Raw genomic sequence first — 23,781 nt, forward strand, 5'->3', positions numbered from 1 at the left:
CGTGGAAATACAGTAAGAAGCTCATATCTATCTTCTTCAAAAAGCTTAGTCTTAAAGCTTAAAGGCTTAAGGAATTTAAGAAGCTTTACAAAAATCTTCATCGAGCTGTAAGAGGACGTCCGAAAAATCCGCGACGTCAACAAACGGCTGCCCACGTCCTCCATGATCTACGCCGTTTTTCTCAATTACCCCCCCCCCCCCCCCCCCCCCCCCCTTCCATAAGCTTAAGCTACTAAGCTTAAAGCATTAAGGTTAATCAAGTTGGACAAGACAAGCAAGTCAACAAACTTCAGGTCCTGCACTCCAGAAATCAAGTCCTGCAAGTCAACTGTGATCAAGTTCTGCAAGTTCACTAAGTCGGCTAAGTCTGCAACTCTGCAAGTCGGCTAAGTCTGCAACTCTGCAAGTCAGACTAGTCAATTGGAGTCAGAACTGATTAATGCTCAAAACTCCTAGAAGGGTTGTTCCTGCGCAGAAACTCTGAACTGCAAAGTTGTTCGTGGCAAAGAATTCTACGTATACGCAGGTTCGCTGAAGTATTTTCAGCATACGAAGAAGGAAATATCACAGATTTTCTGAAAATTGAGAAAGAAACACCCAAAAAACACATAGCCTTGTAACCCCGAATTTGAGCTACGCTCATCCCGCTAACCTGATTTTAAGAGAGAAAGGTCTTTTGAGTTTTACAGGATGACGGAACCACATATGGATGGCTGAAGACGACCTACCTGAGCCTACCATGGAACAAAAGCTGGACCTAATCATGATGCAATTGGAAAAAGAACGAAGGGCTAGGCAAGCATTGCAAGCGCAATTGACAAAATTACAAAGAGCGTCCACCGATAAAGAAGAACCTCAAGCTGAAGATTTGATTCGACATACCATCGATGCCACTCTTGAAGCTCAAACCATTCGCAAGGAATCAAAGATAAGTAAACGAAGTTTCGAATTTCGCACTTTCAATGGCATACGAGAAGGAAAGACTATTTTATCATTCATTAGCCAGTTTGATGACTATTTTAATGAGGAAACCTATCCAGAAAAAGATAAAATCAAGTGTGTTACTAATCATTTGGTAGACAGAGCATCACTTTGGTGGACTATAGTACGCAAGAGCATAGAATATCCTGCTACTTGGGAAGATTTCAAGAAGAAGTTCATGCAGAATTTCCTTCCACTGCAATTTCATGAGAAGGCTATCAAGCAATGGGATCTACTTCAACAACGGGATCGTGAGCCTATACCACAGTATACAGAGCGTTTTTGGAATGCACTCTTACAGCTACGCATGCTTGAAGACGTACCAGAGACGACACATAAGCGGAAGTATATGTCTGGACTTCTTGGACATTACTATGCTGAAGTGAACATGTTCAAGCCTGCTACCCTTGAAGACGCCATCTCACTAGCTCACGACACTGAAGATAAGTTACGCGGTAGAGACAGAAGACCACAGCAATTCCAAGCCAATGGTAATTATGGATCTAAACAATTCAATTCCAATTTTAGAAGATTTAATCCAGGTCGTTTCTCTTCACCATCTTTCCGCAAGAATTGGGCTAAACCACCTGCATTACCATCCAATGTCAATCCAAATCCTAAGTCTATTCCACAGCCAAATCCAAATGTACCTAGACTTCCAGCCATTACAAATAATGTAACCAAAGCCAAGCCAATAGTATGCTATAAATGTCACCAGCTTGGACATCTCGCAGCAAATTGTCATTCAAAGAAGCCACCAGCTCATATCAACTATCTTGGAGCCATGGACGAAGACGAACATGAGGATATGCCTGATTTCACTGAAGATGAGGATGACACTACTACTACTTCCGACATTTTACCAGGTATGCCTACTCCACATTCATTATTGACTATGAAATGTTTGGTGCATGGAAAGGAAAAGACTATCTTGCATGATGACGGTAGTACTCATGACTTTATTTCAGCAAAATTGGTAAAGGAATTGAAATTACTGACTGTACCTACGCATTATCGCATAAAAGCTGCATTTTTAGGTACTAGGTATAATGGTACACAAGAAGTGCAAGATTTAGAGATTCAAATCGGTTCATACACTGAAAGAAGAAATTTCTTAGTTGTTCCATTACAGTCGAGTGACATTATTTTAGGAATGCCTTGGCGACACCAGCATAATCTAGATATAGATTATTCCACACACACAATGAATATTAATTTTCAAGGAAAATCTATTACATTATATGGTATGCATGCATCTAATGTTTTTCCACTGCTTTCGCATACTCAAGCAAAACGTGCATTACACAAGAGTACTAAATCATATCTCATTTGGGTGAATGAATTACAAGCAAAGGAAAATCATATGCACCCTAGGCATAAGGAATTTCTTGCATATTTTAAGGACTGTTTTGCACAAGACCTACCACCAGGTTTACCACCTTCACATCCAGAAGACCATAAGATTGATTTGATACTTGGCACACAACCACCTTGCAAAGCACCATATAGGCACAATCAAATAGAGCAAAAAGAAATCCAGAGTCAAGTTGAAGAATTACTAAATAGAGGTTTAATTCGACCTAGCAGTTCTCCATTCGGTGCACCTGTATTGTTAGTCAAGAAAAAGAATAATACTTATCGTATGTGTATTGACTACCGAGCTTTAAATACGATCACTGTAAAGAATAGGTATCCTATTCCTAGAGTTGATGACCTTATGGACAAACTGCAAGGATCTTCTATATTTAGTAAAATTGATCTTAAGTCTGGATATCATCAGGTGAGGCTAGATAAATCTGACATATTTAAGACTGCATTCAGAACACAGTTTGGCCATTACGAATTCTTAGTCATGCCATTCAGATTGACTAATGCACCTGCTACCTTCAGTAGAATGATGAACCGTATCTTTCTGAAATATCAGTACTGTGTGATTGTTTTCTTTGATGATATTTTGGTGTTTAGTCAGAATGAGAAAGAGCATTATGAGCATTTGTCATTAGTTTTTCAATTACTGAAAGAAAATCAATTGTTTGCAAATCCTGAAAAGAGTGAATTCTTTAAGACAGAAATTGAGTATTTAGGTCATATTGTATCATCTGAAGGAATTAAAGTTGATCCTAAGAAAATTGATGCAATATTGCATTGGCCTATTCCTAAAAACGTGCATGAGTTACGCTCATTCCTTGGTCTTGCTAGTTTCTATAGGAAGTTTGTACGTAATTTTTCATTACTTGCTTTACCATTAACAAAACTTCTCAAGAAAGGAATTGTTTATCAATGGACCGAAAATCAACAGAAATCCTTTGACTTACTGAAACATGCATTAACCAATGCCCCTGTTTTACAGTTGCCTGACTTTAATAGACCATTCTTTCTAGTTGTGATTGATGCTAGCGGATCAGGAATAGGAGCAGTACTAATGCAAGACAATCATCCAATAGCATATTCTAGTTGTAAGCTGAAACCCTCTGAGCTGAAATATTCCACATATGACAAAGAACTATTAGCAGTTGTACAAGCATTAAGACAGTGGAAACACTACTTAATGGGTTCAGAATTTATGATAAAGACCGACCAGCTGGTGCGCAGATCGGACGCAGATAGCTCACGTAGTGAATCCCGGAAGGTCCCCAAGAACAAAGTACTCTACTTTTTAGCACAAAAACCCATGTAAAAGCAAGCACGACAAGAGGCAAGAGACAAATTGGGTTCAATCTCCCCCATGCCTTGTGTGAGCGCTTCACAAAGCATGTATTTTATGTATATTTCCAATCCTCATGCTCAATAATAGCCCAATTACAAAAATGTGACAAGCTTTTAGCTTTTGAGTTTGCTTTCTACCAAAAATAGGAAAATAAAGCTAATGGACGGTGCCCATAGAGTCTGGCACGCCCAATCTCAATGTCCAAATAGAAATAACATATCCAGGCGCATAAGCGCATACAAAATAATAATAAATAATCGATGTCTCTATAGACATAACAAAATATAGGCGTGGCGCCTATCAAAATATAGTCCAAAGTCGAAAACCCGCTAGACTCCAATGCTTTCCTCCACCACTGCTGCTATCTCTATACATCAACTGAAGCATTCACAATCGTTAGTAAAATAACACAATTAAACCGACAAAAGTGAATACCTAGCAGTCTTCAGCTACATAAATAAATCAACTGGTTAGAAATAAATCCTAACCTTAATTTATTACGAGTGCGCACTCTAAACTCATAAACGTTTATTAATTTAATATGCATTTTGCGGAATCACCCGCTATGGAATCACCCATGTACACACTAAATTAATGAAACGCCCGAAAAGGACAGGCGTCCCCATCAACTTCTCGCACAAAGAATCCTCTTTGCGTATGAGCCCCGGTCATCTAAGTTTACGGAATCCACCGTAAAACCTCACGGAATCCACCGTGGAATATGCCTCCTGGCATCATACCCCCGGGGTGGGATAGCAATTGACCTCAATTGCTATTAGCTCAATGTGGAGCTAACAGAGTGGGGAAAGCATTTAAGTCTCTAGCGTGCATCCATTGTGCTTCCTCTACAGGATGATTCTTAAATTTCACTAGATATCTAGAATACCTTTGGCCAGTTCTAGTGGTCATGTAGTCAGTGTCTATAATGGCTTCTGGTTCAAGTATTTCAGTCTCTTCTTCTAGTAAAGGTGGGTTTTCATAGACAGGGTGGATAGGTAATTGGCCTTTAAATGGTCTCAATAAACTAATATGAAATGTATTATGAATTTTCCAATGAGATGGCAATTCTAACTTGAATGCATTGTCATTAATCTTATGAATGATTCTAAATGGTCCGTAGAATCTAGGAGCTAATTTGACAACTGGATGTCTATCTACACTTTGCAGTCTACGCTTTTCTATTCTAAGCCAAATATAATCATCAACTTTGAAATTCATGGCTTGTCTTTTCTTGTTGGCTTGTTTGGTATATGATTGTTGGGCTTTAGCAATCATATCCTTTACCTCATCAAAAATAGTATTATGCATTACAGCAATATCATCGGCACTTTGTATTCTATTAGACAAAGATGCAACAGGTGTAGATAATCTATATCCATAAATAACTTCAAAAGGTGCTTTCTTTGTAGATGTGTGCGGTGTATTGTTATATGCAAACTGTAATAAATGCAAATGAGTATCCCATGTCTGTGGTTTAGAGATAGTGTATGCACGTAAAAGATCTAAAATAGTGCTATTTGTGGCTTCTGTTTGTCCATTTGTTTCTGGATGAAATGCAGATGAGAAATCAATCTTTGTGCCTAGATTTGCAAACAGTGTAATCCAAAAATTATTACAAAATCTAGAATCTCTATCTGAAATAATCACTTTCGGCAATCCATGGTTAGTAAAAACAGTTTTCAAAAATAACTGTGCTGCTTGTGATGCTGTTAAAGTTTTCTTACATGCAATGAAATATGCTTGCTTACTAAATCTATCTACAATTGTCCAAATCATGTCATGGTTAGATTTAGTATTTGGTAAGCCAGTAATGAAATCCATAGATATATGTTCCCAAGGTTTAGATGGAATAGTTAAAGGCATTAATAATCCATACTGTTTACCATGATGTCTCTTTATTCTTTAACAAATCAAACATTCAGAAACAAAATTAGATACATCTGCATCCATATGCGGCCAATAAAAATCTTCAGTTAACATGCGTAATGTAGAAATGATACCTCTATGACCTTGATATGGGGGACAATGAATTTCATTCAAAACAAAAGATCGGAATGGAATAGTAACACACAGTCTCTTTTCAAAGAACATGAATCCATCATTATATGACAATGAATCAACAAGAATGAAATTATTTTGAACTAATTTTTGCCAATCAGAATGAAAAGTAATATCCTGGTGATATGTGTCTTTCATAGCAATCAAAGAATCAAAAGATATGATAGAAATGTTATGAATTGCAGGTCTTCTACTCAATGCATCGGCAACTACATTTTCTTTTCCAGGTTGGTATTGAATGATAGGATGGAAACTTTGAATGAATGAAGCCCATTTGATATGACGGTCAGAAATTTGGGGTTGGCTAAGTAGATGTCTAATGCTTTGTTGATCGGTCTTTATCATGAATTCTGAACCCATTAAATAATGCTTCCATTGTTTTAATGCTTGGACAACTGCTAAGAGTTCCTTGTCATAAGTGGAATATTTAAGCTCAGAGGGTTTCAGCTTAGAACTAGAATATGCTATTGGATGGTTGTCTTGCATTAGCACGGCTCCTATTCCTGATCCACTAGCATCAGTCACAACTAAAAAGAATGGTCTGTTAAAGTCAGGCAATTGTAGAACACGGGCATTGGTTAATGCACGTTTGAGTAAGTCAAAGGATTTCTGCTGGTTTTCAGTCCATTGATAAACAATGCCTTTCTTAAGAAGTTTGGTCAATGGTAAAGCAAGTAATGAAAAATTACGTACAAACTTCCTATAGAAACTAGCAAGACCAAGGAATGAGCGTAGTTCATGTACATTTTTAGGAACAGGCCAATGCAATATTGCATCAATTCTCTTAGGATCAACTTTAATTCCTTCTTTTGATACAATATGACCTAGATATTCTATTTCTGTCTTAAAGAATTCACTCTTGTCAGGATTTGCAAACAATTGATTTTCTTTCAGTAATTGAAAAACTAATGATAAATGCTCATAATGCTCTTTTTCACTTTGACTGAACACTAAAATATCATCAAAGAAAACAATCACACAATATTGATATTTTAGAAAAATACGGTTCATCATTCTACTGAAAGTGGCAGGTGCATTAGTTAATCCAAATGGCATGACTAAGAATTCGTAATGGCCAAATTGTGTCCTGAATGCAGTCTTAAATATGTCGGATCTATCAAGCCTCACCTGATGATATCCAGACTTAAGGTCAATTTTACTAAATATAGAAGATCCTTGCAGTTTGTCCATAAGGTCATCAACTCTAGGTATAGGATACCTATTCTTTACAGTGATCTTGTTTAATGCTCGGTAGTCAATACACATCCGATAAGTATTATTCTTTTTCTTGACTAAGATCACAGGTGCACCGAATGGAGAACTGCTAGGTCGAATTAAGCCTCTATTTAGTAATTCTTCAACTTGACTCTGGATTTCTTTTTGCTCTATTTGATTGTGCCTATATGGGGCTTTGCAAGGTGGTTGTGTGCCAGGTATTAGGTCAATCTTATGGTCTTCTGGACGGGATGGTGGTAAACCTGGTGGTAGGTCTTCTGCAAAACAATCCTTAAAATATGCGAGAAATTCCTTATGCCTAGGGTGCATATGAGTTTCTTTTGCGTGCAATTCATTTACCCAAATGAGATATGATTTAGTATTCTTGCGTAGTGCACGTTTTTCTTGAGTATGCGAAAGCAATGGAAACATATGAGATGCATGCATACCAAATAATGTAATAGATTTTCCTTGAAAATTTATATTCATTGTGTGTGTGGAATAATCTATATTGGGATTATGTTGGTGTCTCCATGGCATTCCTAGGATAATGTCGCTAGACTGTAATGGGACAACTAAGAAATTTCTTCTTTCAATATATGGACCAATTTGAATTTCTAAATCTTGAACTTCTTGTGTGCCATTGTACCTAGTGCCTAAAAATGCAGCTTTTATGCGATAGTGCGTAGGTACAGTATGCAATTTCAATTCCTTTACCAATTTTGCTGAAATAAAGTCATGGGTACTACCGTCGTCATGCAATATAGTTCTTTCTTTTCCATGCACCATACATTTCATAGTCAACAATGAATGTGAAGTAGGCATACCTGGTAAAGTGTCGAAAGTAGTAGTAGGATCATCTTCTTCTTCAGTGAAATCTGGCATATCCTCATGCTCGTCTTCGTCCATAGCTCCAAGGTAGTTGATATGTGCTGGTGGCTTCTTTGAATGACAATTTGCTGCGAGATGCCCTGGCTGGTGACACTTGTAGCATACGATGGGCTTGGCTTTGGTCACATTATTTGCAATGGCTGGGAGTCTGGGTATATTTGGATTTGCTTGTGGAATAGGCTTAGGATTTGGATTGACAGTGGATGGTAATGCAGGTGGTTTAGGCCAATTCTTGCGGAAAGATGGTGATGAAAAACGACCTGGATTAAACCTTCTGAAATTGGAATTGAATTGTTTAGATCCATAATTACCGTTTGCTTGGAATGGCTGTGGTCGTCGATCTCTTCCGCGTAACTTATCTTCAGTGTCGTGGGCTAAGGAGATGGCGTCTTCAAGGGTAGCAGGCTTGAACATGTTCACTTCAGCGTAGTAATGTCCAAGAAGTCCAGACATATACTTCCGCTTATGTGTCGTCTCTGGTACGTCTTCAAGCATGCGTAGCTGTAGGAGTGCATTCCAAAAACGCTCTGTATACTGTGGAATAGGCTCACGATCGCGCTGTTGAAGTAAATCCCATTGCTTGATAGCCTTCTCATGAAATTGCGGTGGTAGGAAATTTTGCATGAACTTCTTCTTGAAATCTTCCCATGTAGCAGGACATTCTATGCTCTTGCGGACTACAGTACACCAAAGTGATGCTCTGTCTATCAGATGATTAGTAACACACTTGATTTTATCTTTCTCGGGATAAGTTTCCTCATGGAAATAGTCATCAAACTGGCTAATGAATGATAAAACAGTCTTTCCTTCTCTTATGCCATTGAAAGTGCGAAACTTGAAACTTCGTTTACTTATCTTGGATTCCTTGCGAATGGTTTGTGCTTCAAGAGTGGCGTCGATGGTACGGCGAATCAAATCTTCAGCTTGAGGTTCTTCTTTATCAGTGGACGCTCCTTGTAGCTTTGTCAATTGCGCTTGCAAGGCTTGCCTAGCTCTTCGCTCTTCTTCCAATTGCAACATGATAAGATCCAGCTTTTGCTCCATGGTAGGCTCGGGTAGATCGTCTTCAGCCATAGGATCATCCATATGTGGGGTAGTCATCCTGTAAAACTCAACAAACCTTTCTCACTCAAAATCAGTTAGCGGGATGAGCGTAGCTCAAATTTGGGGTTACAAGGCTATGTATTTTTGGGTATTTTCTTCTTCAATTTTCAGAAATTCTGCAATATTTCTGTCTCCGTTTGCTGAAAGTACTTCAACAAACTTGTAGATAGGTAGAACAGCTTGCTGCGAACAACTTTCCAGTTCAGAGTTTTTGCATACGAACAAGTCTTCTATGAGTTTTAAGCACTAGTCAGTTCTGATTAAGTCTGACTTGCAGAGTTGCAGACTTAGCAGACTTGCAGAGTTGTGGACTTGCTGGACTTAGGCCGACCTGCAGAACTTGCAGAACTTGATTACCGTCGACTTACGGAACTTGACTTCAGGAGTGCGAGACCCGGAGTTTATCGACTTCTCTGCCCTGTGTGACTTGCAAAAAGCTTAGAAGCTTTGTTTGACTTAATGGATTAAGAAGCTTTAAGCTTCTTAATCCGTCATGGATTTTGAGGACAAGAATATGTCCTTCACGGATTTGCGCCGCCCTGGACAGCCTCACGCCGCCGATTGACGAATTGTTGGTTGAAGCTTTCTTAAGCTTATAACTAAGCTTATTAACTGATAACTTTAAGCTTTGAAGCTTAATGAAGAAAAAGAATTACTCTTTTTGTCTGTTATCCACGATTTTAGTGAAGAAGATGATTGCATGGTCCTCCGCCGACAGAGCCTGGTCTTTCGCGATCTGACAGTGGAAATAGGGGTTCTTGATCGCCAGAAGTCTGCCTGTATCGATGGTTCGCGATGAGAGTGACTATAGAGGCCGTTTGTTCCTGGAGCTCCGCCTTCGCCCGAGATTGGTAGCGATTGGAAGCTCTTGATCTCTGCTCCGCTCTGATACCACTGGTGCGCAGATCGGACGTAGATAATAAATCCTAACCTTAATTTATTACGAGTGCGCACTCTAAACTCATAAACGTTTATTAATTTAATATGCATTTTGCGGAATCACCCGCTATGGAATCACCCATGTACACACTAAATTAATGAAACGCCCGAAAAGGACAGGCGTCCCCATCAACTTCTCGCACAAAGAATCCTCTTTGCGTATGAGCCCCGGTCATCTAAGTTTACGGAATCCACCGTAAAACCTCACGGAATCCACTGTGGAATATGCCTCCTGGCATCACCAGCAAAGCATTCGACATTTACTTAGCCAACCCCAAATTTCTGACCGTCATATCAAATGGGCTTCCTTTATTCAAAGTTTTCATCCTATCATTCAATACCAACCTGGAAAAGAAAATGTAGTTACTGATGCATTGAGTAGAAGACCTGCAATTCATAATATTTCTGTCATATCTTTTGATTCTTTGATTGCTATGAAAGATACATATCACCAGGATATTACTTTTCATTCTGATTGGTATAAATTAGTTCAAAATAATTTCATTCCTGTTGATTCATTGTCATATAATGATGGATTTATGTTTTATGAAAAGAGACTGTGTGTTACTATTCCATTCCGATCTTTTGTTTTGAATGAAATTCATTGTCCCCCATATCAAGGTCATAGAGGTATCATATCTACATTACGTATGTTAACTGAAGATTTTTATTGGCCGCATATGGATGCAGATGTATCTAATTTCGTTTCTGAATGTTTGATTTGTCAAAGAGTTAAGAGACATCATGGTAAACAGTATGGATTACTAATGCCTTTATCTATTCCATCTAAACCTTGGGAACAAATTTCCATGGATTTCATTACTGGTTTACCAAATACTAAATCTAACCATGACATGATTTGGACAGTTGTAGATAGATTTAGTAAGCAATCTTATTTCATTCCATGTAAGAAAACTTTAACAGTATCACAAGCAGCACAGTTATTTTTGAAAACTGTTTTTACTAACCATGGATTGCCAAAAGTGATTATTTCAGATCGTGATTCTAGATTTTGTAACAATTTTTGGATTACTCTCTTTGCTAATCTAGGCACAAAGATTGATTTCTCATCTGCATTTCATCCAGAAACTAATGGACAAACAGAAGCCACAAACAGCACCATTCTAGATCTTTTACGTGCATATACTATCTCTAAACCTCAAACATGGGACACTCATTTGCATTTATTACAGTTTGCATATAACAATACACCGCACACATCCACAAACAAAGTACCTTTTGAAGTCATTTATGGATATAGATTATCTACACCTGTTGCATCTTTGTCTAATAGAATTCAGAGTGCTGATGATATTGCTAGTATGCATAATAGTATTTTTGATGAGGTTAAGGATATGATTGCTAGAGCCCAACAATCATATACCAAACAAGCCAACAAGAAAAGACAAGCTATGAATTTCAAATTTGATGATTATGTTTGGCTGAGAATAGAAAAACGTAGACTGCAAAGTGTAGATAGACATCCAGTTGTCAAACTAGCTCCTAGATTCTATGGACCATTTAGAATCATTCATAAAATTAATGATAATGCATTCAAGTTAGAATTACCATCTCATTGGAAAATTCACAATACATTTCACATTAGTTTATTGAGACCAATTAGAGGCCAATTACCTGTCCACCCTGTTTATGAAAACCCACCTTTATTAGAGGAAGAGACTGAAATACTTGAACCAGAAGCTATCACAGACACTGACTTTATGACCACTAGAACTGGTCGAAGGTATTCTAGATATCTAGTTAAATTTAAGAACCATCCTATAGAGGAAGCACAATGGATGCACGCTAGAGACTTAAATGCTTTCCCCACTCTGTTAGCTCCACATTGAGCTAATAGCAATTGAGGCCAATTGCAATCCCACCCCGGGGGTATGATGCCAGGAGGTATATTTCACGGTGGATTCCGTGAGGTTTTACGATGGATTCCGTAAACTTTGATGACCGGGGCTCATACACAAAGTGGATTCTTTGTGCGAGAAGTTGATGGGGACGCCTGTCCTTTTCGGGCGTTTCATTAATTTAGTGTGTACATGGGTGATTCCATAGCGGGTGATTCTGCAATATGCATATTAAATTAATAAACGTTTATGAGTTTAGAGTGCGCACTCGTAATAAATTAAGGTTAGGATTTATTTCTAACCAGTTGATTTATTTATGTAGCTGAAGACTGCTAGGTATTCACTTTTGTCGGTTTAATTGTATTATTTTACTAACGATTGTGAATGCTTCAGTTGATGTGTAGAGATACCAGCAGTGGCGGAAGAAAGCATTGGAGTCTAGCGAGTATTCGACCTATGGATTATATTTTGATAGGCGCCACGCCTATATTTTGTCATGTCTATTGAGGCATTGATTATTGATTATTATTTTGTATGCGCCTATGCGCACGGATATGTTATTTCTATTTGGGACATTGAGATTGGGCGTGCCAGACTCCATGGGCACCGTCCATTAGCTTTATTTCCTATTTTTGTAAAAAAGCAAACTCAAAAGCTAAAAGCTTGTCATATTTTTGTAAATTGGGCTATTATTGAGCATGAAGATGGAAATATACATAAAATACATGCTTTGTGAAGCGCTCACACAAGGCATGGGGGGAGATTGAACCCAATTGGTCTCTTGCTTCTTGTCGTTCATGCTTTTACATTGTTTTTTGTGCAAAAAGGTAGAGTTCATTGTTCTTGGGGACCTTCCGGGATTCACTACGTGAGCATACAGCGACCGATCTGCGCACCAGAGATGAGGCCAATGGATCACGTGAGTTAAATTTCTAGCCTTTGTAGAGACCATGAACTTGCTAAGAGATGTTTGTTTTGGATCATGCACTATACCCTTTCGAGGACGTCCATGCAATCCTGTGAGCAATGGCTTGGATTTTTCCTCCTTCTTCAAATATGCCTTTGTGTGCAATATTGATTTTGTATGCTCTATCAAAATTGTATATAGGTCAGACCTTGAAGGACACAAATGTAGCCACGTGTCATTGTACTTGCACCTCACACGAGCAAAGCTTTTGTCTTTGAAGTCATGTAATATAGCTTCGATGATCTCAAAATCCCAATCTACATGATGAAAAGTAGACTTATATTATATAACGAGTTTGATATTAAAAAGCCTAATCTAATGCGCAGCCTATTTTTCAATAAAAAGAACTACATATATAAACTCAAACAAAGAAAAAAGATAATACCTTTATGTTTCTCCATGTAAGAATGTAACTTCTCTATTGACATCTCCATTTCTTTCTTATCATCTAGTTCTTGATCAACTACAATATGTTGTATATCCACTTTTGTAAGCCCTTGAAACATAAGATAATTTTTCTCATGACGTTTATTTTGCATGATGTGTGTCCTCATGAAGTTAGAAAGACAAGTATATGCGACATGCTTCCCTTCCACTAAGCCCTTCCCATACAACGAGTTACATTTGTTACACCAAACACGAACTCGAGATTCTCCATTGATATCTTCACTGTGTAATTCAAACCTATCATCCCTTGAGATTTTTGATTGTTTTAAATTTAGCCTTATTCTATTGCATTCATGTTTCCAAGTCTCGAGAGTGCTTGGACTTAACAATTTGCTTTTTAGCTTTGAAGTGAGGTTGCTTAAAGCTTCATTTTGATCCTCTACAACTTGTTCTAAACATTGTCGCTTATTTGGAGAATGTGGTTCATTCGTCACAATGGCATACCTCTTGATGCAAACTTGAAGATTATCACTAAGAGTCCACCGTTCCTCTTGTCGCTTTTTAATAATATAATTGTTCTCAATGAATTTAAAAGACCCATCTATGAGCTCATCACCTTCAATTTGTTCATGAATTTGAGCAAAGGTAGGTTGGGATCCATCTTTTATTAGTCTCACAAGACCTAGATTTTCTTGAGTATCATCGAAAATTACTTGAATCTTGTAAAAAGATCCCATGAAATCCAAATGAAAAATCACTTATTCAATTGTAAAACCTGCATTCAGCATTAAAAGATGGTTAGCAAAGCATATCTTAATTGAACGAGAAAATATGATAATTTTAAGTGTTATCTTTATAAATTATAAAGTGGAAAGCATTGTGGAAAGATCGTGGATCTAAAATCTAATTATCAAGATGTGATTAATAATAGTAAACTTCATATATGAGTCAAATGACTTGAAGCAACCCATACAAATATTACTCGAGAGCATGTAAAGCATTTACATTCTATGTAATGGCATGGAGATGGAGTATGATGCTCATGAGATGGTATTATATAGTACAAATTACATATTGTATTCCATAGAGTTTTACAAAAAATTATGATTTGTTTCAAGGCATCTTTGGATCCATGAGTCATAGAGGCTAGTAAAACTAGATTAGATGTTTTACAAAATATGGGAAGAGATTGCAAGATGTGGATTATTTAGTAAGGGTGAGCTAGGATAGGGCCAATCTCTATGAGTGGTCTTTGTGCCTTTGTAGGATTAGTGCCACACTTCGTCCTCAAAAAGTCATCAAGATCTACAAATGATACTCGCATGGCCCTATCATCTGCCAACATGTGGTTCCTTGCCTTGAACTCTATTAGGTGCATGATCTCTTTATCTGGAGCATCTCTCAACTCCCTGTGTAACCACAAGCATTGGCCTAAGCACCAAAACTCAATGAGGTAGATGATGAGCCATCCAATTGCATACACATCTGACTCCTTACCATATGTAGACTGGCATAGTGGGTCATAGATCTTAGGTGCAATCCATGGCCTTCTTTTCCTCTCCAACGCTCCTTTTCGTCTACGCTCATCTATAATGTGCATGGGATCATCTATCCCCCCACATTTCCAGTTGAGGGCTGGTCTTGTCATACCAGAAATAAGCATTAGACCCCAATCTATGATACCAATTCTTGTGGTGCTATCTCTAGTAAAGTCCAATACCATATTGTTAGCATGCAAATCTGAATGGATGACACTGGCATTATGCATGGTCTTCATCCCATCTAACAATGCATGAATAATATTTGGAATGCTTTTTATGACACCCACAATTCTGGCCATCTCCTCTACACTGGGCACCATGTCAGGACCAGGTTTGAATCCCATTGATGGCTTGTGTAGACGCTCTATTATTCTTCTGTATTTACATTCTTGAAAAGGACCCCGCATCAATATATCATTTAGTGTACCACCATTGAAGAAGGGAAAGATTGTAACCCAAGGGGGCTCAAAAGTAAAGGCAATGCATCGTACAATTGATGCATTAACTTTCTGCATCGCACGGTCCACTTGAAATTGTTGTAGTTTAGTGTTGTTGGAGCCCTTGTAGATTTTAGCACAATATGATAAATTTGAAGGAAAATAGCTAATATTGTCTATGGTAGCTAAAACACACTTTCCGAAGGCACCTTGGCCAATAACTCTCCCTGGCTTGATAGCATAAAAGGGAATGCCAATTGTTGGTGCATATTGGTGATTCCTCAATGTGCACAATATAGTTCCTGCCCCTGACAAATCACATTGTTGCCTAGTGGGATTGAAACTAGGACTTGCACCTATGGTGGTCTTAAGACGCTTTGGCAAAGAAATTCCACCAGACAAGTCCTTGGCCCTCTTTGAGCATGCTACCTCCTCTCTCCACTTTGTGTTCCATAAGACTAGCTTCTCCTTTGATGCAAATGTTGTTGGTGCTAATTCTTTAAGATCTTCTAGCATCTTGGGTGCATTTCCAAGCAGTGTGCGACAAAGTTGTAAATTTTTCTCTGAATCCCAAAGCACGCCAGTGACTAAGTTTGAAAGCCCTTGTTGCTGCAACATTGTACGCAGCATGGCTACACATGCCCGGTTGCAAAAGATGACAAAAGCAACATCATTACTATTAACAAAGGATATTTGATATTCTGTGCAAGATGATATGGCCTCTATCAAGCAAATACGGAGAGCTTTGGCAATGTTGAGGGCCATCGTAAATCATAAACTGTCCACTAAAGAAAGGCAAGCATATAAGCATGATAACAAAGGCTTAAACCATGCACTTGCATATGGACATGACAAAAACCTAACAAAACTTATAATCACAATTAAAATAAATACACGATTACAATATATGAAAACATTGAAATACACGATTGTAGTATGATCTTAAAAAGAAAATACATGATCGCAGTATATGAAAAACATTGGAAATGCAACATAGATTGCACTAGATCTTCAATTAAAAACATAATTGCCACCTATGATATGGATGGGCACTTGGTCGTGAATTTGGCTAAATAGTGCCTTGGCTTACATATGATGAATAAGTGATGGGAATTTGGTCGTATATTCGACTACACAATGTCCTGACACGCTAGTTATTTGGTATTGGTTGATGAAATGGGCATTTAGGCCGTATACTCGACTAGAAAATGTCCTCACATGTGTAGTTGTTTAAAAAAGTGGTAATGTTTTAGCATTTTTTATATTGTTGAACTATGACTTAATGTAGTTTGTGTAACATTTTCAATGTCTAAATGGTATCATGCAATTCTATAGTTTAATCAAGGTTTACGTAGAATACCAGTATAACTTGAGATTGATATTATACATTTTTGTTTTCAATCAAAGATTACATGTCACAATAATTTATTTGAATCAATCATAGGTGGCAATTATGTTTTTAATTGAAGATCTAATGCAATCTATGTTGTATTTTCAATGTTTTTCATATACTACAATCGTGTATTTCAATGTTTTTCATATACTGTAATCGTATATTTCTTTTAATTGTATAGTTTAATCAAGGTTTACATACTAGAATACCAGTATAACGTGAGATTGATGTTACACATTTTTGTTTTCAATCAAAGATTACATGTCTTACTAATTTATTTGAAGAAGGGAGGGTGTCACAATTAAAATGACACCTCTGTGTCGAGTTCACGACATAGTGCCAAGTCGATTATGACATGCCCACCAAAAGACACTCACTTGCCGAATTCACGGCTAAGTGCCTATTTGAAAAGCACCTTTCGGCCCTACATACACTTATCACAAAACAATAGAGGTATCATGACATGTATATGTTGAGTTCACGACACATGACAATCCACATGTCCCACAAGTAACAAGACAACTTGCATATACGGCAAAACTCAAATATACAAATAAAGCACGACAAGGAAGAAGCACCTCATGACACACATAATGTATGCCAATCAAAAACCTCTTCCTTACCATGTATATATGCATGAAGGGTACACATATACATGCACTCATGAAAACTCCCATGCACACATTGAACTATAGCAGTTTATACTTTTTGTAGATAACTTGCAATAACAAAGATAGAATCAACCATACAAAACACAAGTAACATGCATATCAAAATACATAGATAACAAAGATGGGACTAATCATATTATAGAAATTTTCTTTTATCTACAAGCTTATTTAAGTCACTAGCTACTCATATAATTTGTGGATGGGTCTTTAAAGCTTTGCCATGCCCTAAAACATAATTCATAGTTGCTTTCGTTACTTCAAGAACCAACACCAATTCTTAAACAAAGGAAAATGATTTTAAACATCGCACAAATCTTGATTGCTTGAGGGGACACATATTTATGGAGAGTAAAACAACACCTGCCATGGGGAGAAAATGTGTGGAAACAAGAAACCCTTTCAATCTAGAATCCTTTAGTTAACCACATTTTGAATATGCCCTCTATTATATAATTGGCATTTCCTTTTCAAATTATTATGAGCCACACAAACATATGTTCCTAAATAACATTTTTCTAAAGAGAAGATAATGAAATAGAAGACAATGAAATAGAAGACAATGATAGAGTATGATCATGGATACAGTAACTTCTAGGAGGAGACATAGCTAGGCATATATGTTGTTTTTTTCCATTGAGAACACAATTATCTCCGATTTCAATTTCAGCATGATGCAAGCTTGGGATGGTGGTTTTACAATGCTGTAGCAATAATTGGTGTTTGTCTTTTCTAGGTCTCCCCATCCTAAAATCATATATTGAGCTAACCTTACAATTTTTGCATGTAGTCAAAAACTTATAGAAAGACAAGCGAAACAAATGTAATACTTCAACTCATAAGTACACTCCTTTTTCTTAAAATGTTAGTACTTCAAAGCTAAAGCATTGAGAAAGCTTACCTATTGAATAGAATGCCCTTATATTTGCAGCAACTTCTTCTCAATGCACTATAAGCTTCTTTATGTATCCAAACAATGTGCCTTATCTACTTGCATTTCCCTGCAATATAATCAAGTTCAACAACATCATAAAGTTTTCTAATCAAGTGTTTTAAATATTGTTCTAAGTTTGTAGTGCTCCATTTAACATGTTCTATTCAACAATAAAATGAAACTCCTTGCATGATGGAGAGTTCTATCAACTAATATGCAAAAACCAAATGATTAGCTTATCAACCAATATTGTGATGCCTATTATTGAGCTATTATCTTCCTCCAAACAAATTTTAAGGATCAATTACTAATGAGAATTAGCAATAACAAAGGAAAGGAGCACTAAGTACTATCTCCTTAAAGGGGAGAGAGGGGGATTCTAAAGACATGCAGAGAAGGAGATGGTGGCAAGTGGCCAACTTGATGGAGAAACGATGGCAAAGGGGGTACCATTTATGGGCCATGATTATTGCCATGCTATGGATGAGAGGAGTTGTGGGCTTGTCTGATCAGGCCATAGAAGAGCCGACACTACTATTGATTAATTAGTAGACTAGAGTAGTGGATTGGCAAAGGAGTAGTGGACTTGGCAAAGGATTGGCAAAGGAGTAGTGGACTAGCGACACATGGCAGGCCAGAGTAGTTTGATACGACAGATGGCAGACCAGAGTAGTGGACTTGCGAAGGACTAGTGAAGGACTGTGGCGACTGCCATCGTTTGATGCGAATGACTGTGAACGTCGTTTTTTATGAGCATCTGATCTAGTGAGTGCCTTATTTGATGAGCATCTGATCTGGTGAGCAGAAGTTGAGCATTGATCTGATGAGCATTTGGTCTGGTGAGTATTTGATGAGCATTAACTCATCAAGCTCAAGCCATTCCTCATTTGGCATAGTTACAGGCGGATGCTCGCTCAACCTCAAAGGTTTGATATGTGATTTCTGCACCAACACCTGCCAAATCTGGCTCTTCCAATAAGATTAATTCATACCATCAAGCTTAGTGATGTTGAAAATAGCATGATCAGTTGACGAACTCACCATAATGCACACTGAAAGACTGGATATAGTTTAAAACTGCTTGTTGTTTACTGACCAAAAAATCACCAAAATCGAGAGAAAAATGGTGAGAAAAGTGTAACCAAAGCTGTTGCTCACCAAGTACTAGTGAAAGTACATCATTTTAGAATATTTCAGCATGAAAAATTCATGTCAGTCTGGAGCTATATACTTGCTGTAATAAATGACAGCAAGGTACTGTGAGAGGAAATTGCTATGACCAAATCACTGCACCAAGTCAAGAAATGACAGTCAAGACATGACTAGCCATAAACGGGCATAAATCAGCACCAAACAGTCATCAAGACCCTGATCAAACACCCAAACATGTCACCAAAGCATCCGTCAGTGAGTAGGCATACCCCCTGGACAATAGGGCAAAGTATACATAACACTGGCAAGACCTGACACTAGTAGGTGTATGCTCACAAGAGTGCAAAGCCCAAGCTCAAATCAAAAGCAACTCCAAGATATCAGTGCATGAACCATGCAACATTTAAGTTTAAGAGATCCCAAAGTCTCAAGTATCTACAAAATGCTCAAAATAGCATAAACCTCCTGCTCAATGTCGATCAAGCATACAAGAGGCTCCCACTGGCTCAAAAGGCGGATAAATGAGCTCAACAGCTCAAGCAATCCAAGTCAATGTACCAAAGACATGTAACCAAGACAATGCTTCAATAGCATCCAAGGTCATAATGAAAAAAGCCAAGTCGTAAAGGAAAAATCCAAGTCAATGTCCAACTGCTCAAGGGAATACTCAAATGAATGTCGAGACAAGCTCAAACAACTGCCATCCATAGCCAAAGCATAAAGCATTCACCAAGACATCATAACCTGTACTGGGTAGCCTAGGCATAAACCATGTCATAGATGAAATGCCAACTACAAAGAAGTGACAATCAAACCCAAATCGAGCTCTAATCTCAGCTCAAAAGCATTCCAGGGCATAAACAAGACATGTGGCATAGTCCAAATACATCATGACATCATACCGAGTAGCCGAGAGCACCCCGTGTGACCAATAGGCATAACCCAACTATAACATAAATATCTTCAACCCTAAAGTTTCCAGCAGCGTATAACCTATGTAAACTGAGCAAATTAGTGCTCAATCCAAGCTCAAATCCATAGGCAAACCATAGGCATACATTGCCGTATGTATAGGCACCAACCGAGCATAATCGGGCATCAAATGCCAAGACCTGTAAGCATAAAATTGAAGTAACAGTTGGTTTCCCTATTTTGGAAAGATCTGGGATTGTTCAAAATAGTCAATGGCTGAGCTAAATCAGCTCCAAATGCATCTCACATAAGAGGCATAATATCCACAAGTGATCCGGTATCAATAGATATCAGTAGAAGCATCACACAAGCCATAGGCATACAAATACATGTTGTCTCAGACCTGAAATTTGTTGCAGAATATTCTATCATCAGAACTTGGAAAATCCGACATCACCATTGCATCCGGATTATGCAAAACCCCAACTTAGACTCTTACCTTGCCTGATTCGGGTTCCGAATGCCCGAGATATCACAAAAAGAGTGATTTTTGGGCCAGATTTTGAAACATGTACAAAAAAAAAACGTGAGCTGGTTGGGGGAGGCCTGCTATCCCAGGTGTCAACAATGGGGCCTAAAGGGGACACAAATGGGGGCCAAAGAAGGCCTACACCAAGCGTCAGCAAGCCTTGATAGGCTGGAAGCAAGATCCAAGTGAAGGAAGCTCCAAGAGGTGTGAGCTATGGCTGCCCACAACCTGTGAAAACCCTGTTTACCTAGACCTGTGGACTGAAGTAAAACTATGAAATAATGAAGCAATACCTCAATGTCAATGCTCTAATGGTGCCTCAATAGGCTGGGAAGAAGCTCGGGAAGCCGAGGAGTGACGAGAACTCAAGAGAATGAGCTATGGCTGCCGAGAAGGAGACCCAATGCAAGTGGGGAGTCAATGGGAAGCTGAGAATGCCATGAGCTAAGCTGAAGAGTCGGGAAGCCGTGCTCTGATACCAATTGAAAGGTGAGAAGGATCGAAGCTTGCACTCGAGAGCTATGGCGGGAGAGCAAGAGCAAGAAAGAGAGAGACAAGAAATGGGAACTCCAACAGTCACAATGTGTGACTGGACCTTCCTTTATTCAAACTGTCACTAAAAGAATAAAGAATAAAGTGATGGTGATGGGTGCCCACCACCTGCAGTGTGCAATGACGGTGACTGTCAGTGTAGTAATACACGGGTGGCTAGGCAGAGATGCCTTTACCCCCAACATGACAAAGCTGATGGATTTGCTAAATGAAAATATTCACATGAAGATCTTGGAGCCTTCCTCAGTCTCATACTCAAATCATTGGTTTACTGTGCCCAAAAAGAATGGGGCTTTAAGATTTATTGAAGACATGCAACCGGTCAATAAAGTGACCATAAGAAATGTGGGTGTAGGTCCTATGGTTGATGAATTTGTAGAGGCTTTTGCAAGCAGATCGATCTATTCTTTGGCTCATCTTTACTCGGGTTATGATCAGTTTTAGCTTGCAATTGAAAGTAGGGATATCACAACCATGAAGACTCCCTTGGGGTTAGTAGGGATATGTACTCTCTCACAGGGTGTAACAAACTCAGTGGCACACATAACAAATGCTATGAATAGGGTACTCATGGATTTTGTACCACAATTGACAATACCCTTCTTGGATGATATTCCAATCAAAGGGTGTGCAGTGGATGAAAAGAATTAAGAGATGGATGCTCATGGATGCAGATAGTTTGTTGCAAACCATATTGTAGATTGTGAGAGGATTTTGACGCGACTAGAGGAGATGCATTTAACTCCTTCTGCTATCTTTGGAGTTGAAGAGGTTTTGATTGGTGGGCATATGTGTGGGCCTTATGGGCAACGACCATCACTAGCAAAATAAGATGGGATTGATAGAGTGCAAGATGTATGCACGAATGTGTCAATGTGTGTAGATTCTTGGGAGCATATGTGTTCTATTTGATATGGATTCTTCACTTTGCACATGTAGTCGATGCTCTATATCAACTTCTGAGGAAAGGTCAGAGATTTCATTGGGAAAGGAAGCATTAGAAAGCAATGAAGAAATTGAAGCAACTCTTAAAATCTGCTCCTACATTGAGAAACATTGACTATTCACATGGAAAGCCTATCATTACTACTGTTGATACAAGCCCAATCGGGATTGGATGGGCAATTGGGCAAGATGATGAAGAAGGGCAAAGATATGCAATATGCTCTGGTGCTAAAGTATTTACTGAACGATAGAGAATATATCCACAGGTAAAAAGAGAATTGTGGGGAATTGTGACAGTCCTTAAATGTGATAAGGAGTATTTTATGGGTGCTCATGTAGTCATTGAGACTCATTGTTTGCCGATATTGGGTATGATTACTAGTTGTGCTACCCCGGACATTGCTATGCTCCGGTGGATTGCATACATCAAATCTTTGAACCCTGAATTTTAGCATATTGCAGGAAGAGATAACCCAGTGATGTTATCTCCAGCACGCTCTGAGAATGAAGATGGGATGATGGATGAGGAGGAATAAGATGACTTTCTTGCGACTGAAAATGATGTTGCAAGAGTGAATTTAGCAATGCAAGGTGTTGCTACAGCATTAAAAAAAGCTTTGACAACAAAGAGAAGTCACTTTAGATGTTTTACATCTTGTGTAGAAGTGTTTCTGGAAGACAAATATGCAAGAGAGTAGCTGAGAATTGGTCAATACCTCAGTACATTAACAAAGAGAGATGAATGGTCAGATGAGGAGTTTAAGAAAATCAAGAGAAAAGTGTATGGGTTTTTCTTAAAAGATGGATACTTATGGAAACATGCTAAAAAGAAACAGGGTATGCATTGCGAGTTTTGGGTGACAGAGCTTCACAAGTAAATGTTATGCAAGAATTTCATGAAAGCTTGTGGGCTTGTCATAGAGGTAAAGAATCCCATGAATCCAACAACAACAGCATATCTTATGCCTTTTATACAAGACAACAATGAGAAAAGACCCAGGCATCGTGATAAGGTAGATGCTAATACGTTGGACACTTATAGTTATTGGATTATATCACGGTTTCACTCAATTCATGCAACAAAGATATATATTCAAAGTAATACTACACGTTGTCTAAAAACCGAGCATTTATACACCACGAGAAATGCTAGAATATTAGTTGATTGTCCTGTCAAATTGTGCATTAAGCTTTCACAAATGACAAATATGCAATCACATATTGTTATGAAGAATGTCCCTTATGTTGAGCAACTTCAACAATTAAGAGATCAGTGGTGGTTAGCATTTGATTCTCCACCAAAACCCCAACAATGGCTTTCTAAGACAAGCTCTCAAAGAGTACCATAGCAAGTAATCACATATAAGCTTACCTTCTCTTTTTGTCAAGATTAGTGTGATGCTCTTTCTTTTGTTCTACTCTCACTATTTTGATCTGTTTTTTTGCCAAAATTTGTGGCATACATTGGAGAAAATTACGCATCTAGAGATTTCCATATGATTGTTGGCTTCCAATAGATATTTAATAGTTGGATCAAAATCATGAAGAGATACTCTAGAGGTGAGCTTATATCCTAGGAGGAGAGTTTGAGAAAGAAGGAAAGGCAACCT

The 23,781-nt window shown here is 38.2% G+C and overlaps 1 protein-coding gene across 1 annotated transcript; it reads right to left on the reverse strand.

The window, feature by feature from the left end:
* Positions 1–224: 224 nt before the first annotated feature.
* On the reverse strand, positions 225–13,845 carry LOC148026274 (uncharacterized). The gene is made up of 3 exons (XM_087690662.1): positions 13,107–13,845; positions 12,623–12,978; positions 225–296 (listed from the first exon to the last, which is right to left on the reverse strand). The coding sequence occupies exons 1-3, from the start codon at positions 13,843–13,845 to the stop codon at positions 225–227; spliced, it is 1,167 nt and encodes a 388-aa protein (XP_087546788.1).
* Positions 13,846–23,781: the final 9,936 nt, after the last annotated feature.

Source organism: Lygodium microphyllum, chromosome 13, assembly GCF_053477565.2.
Source record: "Lygodium microphyllum isolate KBCC chromosome 13, Lygodium_microphyllum_v1.1.10, whole genome shotgun sequence".
Taxonomy (NCBI): Eukaryota; Viridiplantae; Streptophyta; class Polypodiopsida; order Schizaeales; family Lygodiaceae; genus Lygodium; species Lygodium microphyllum.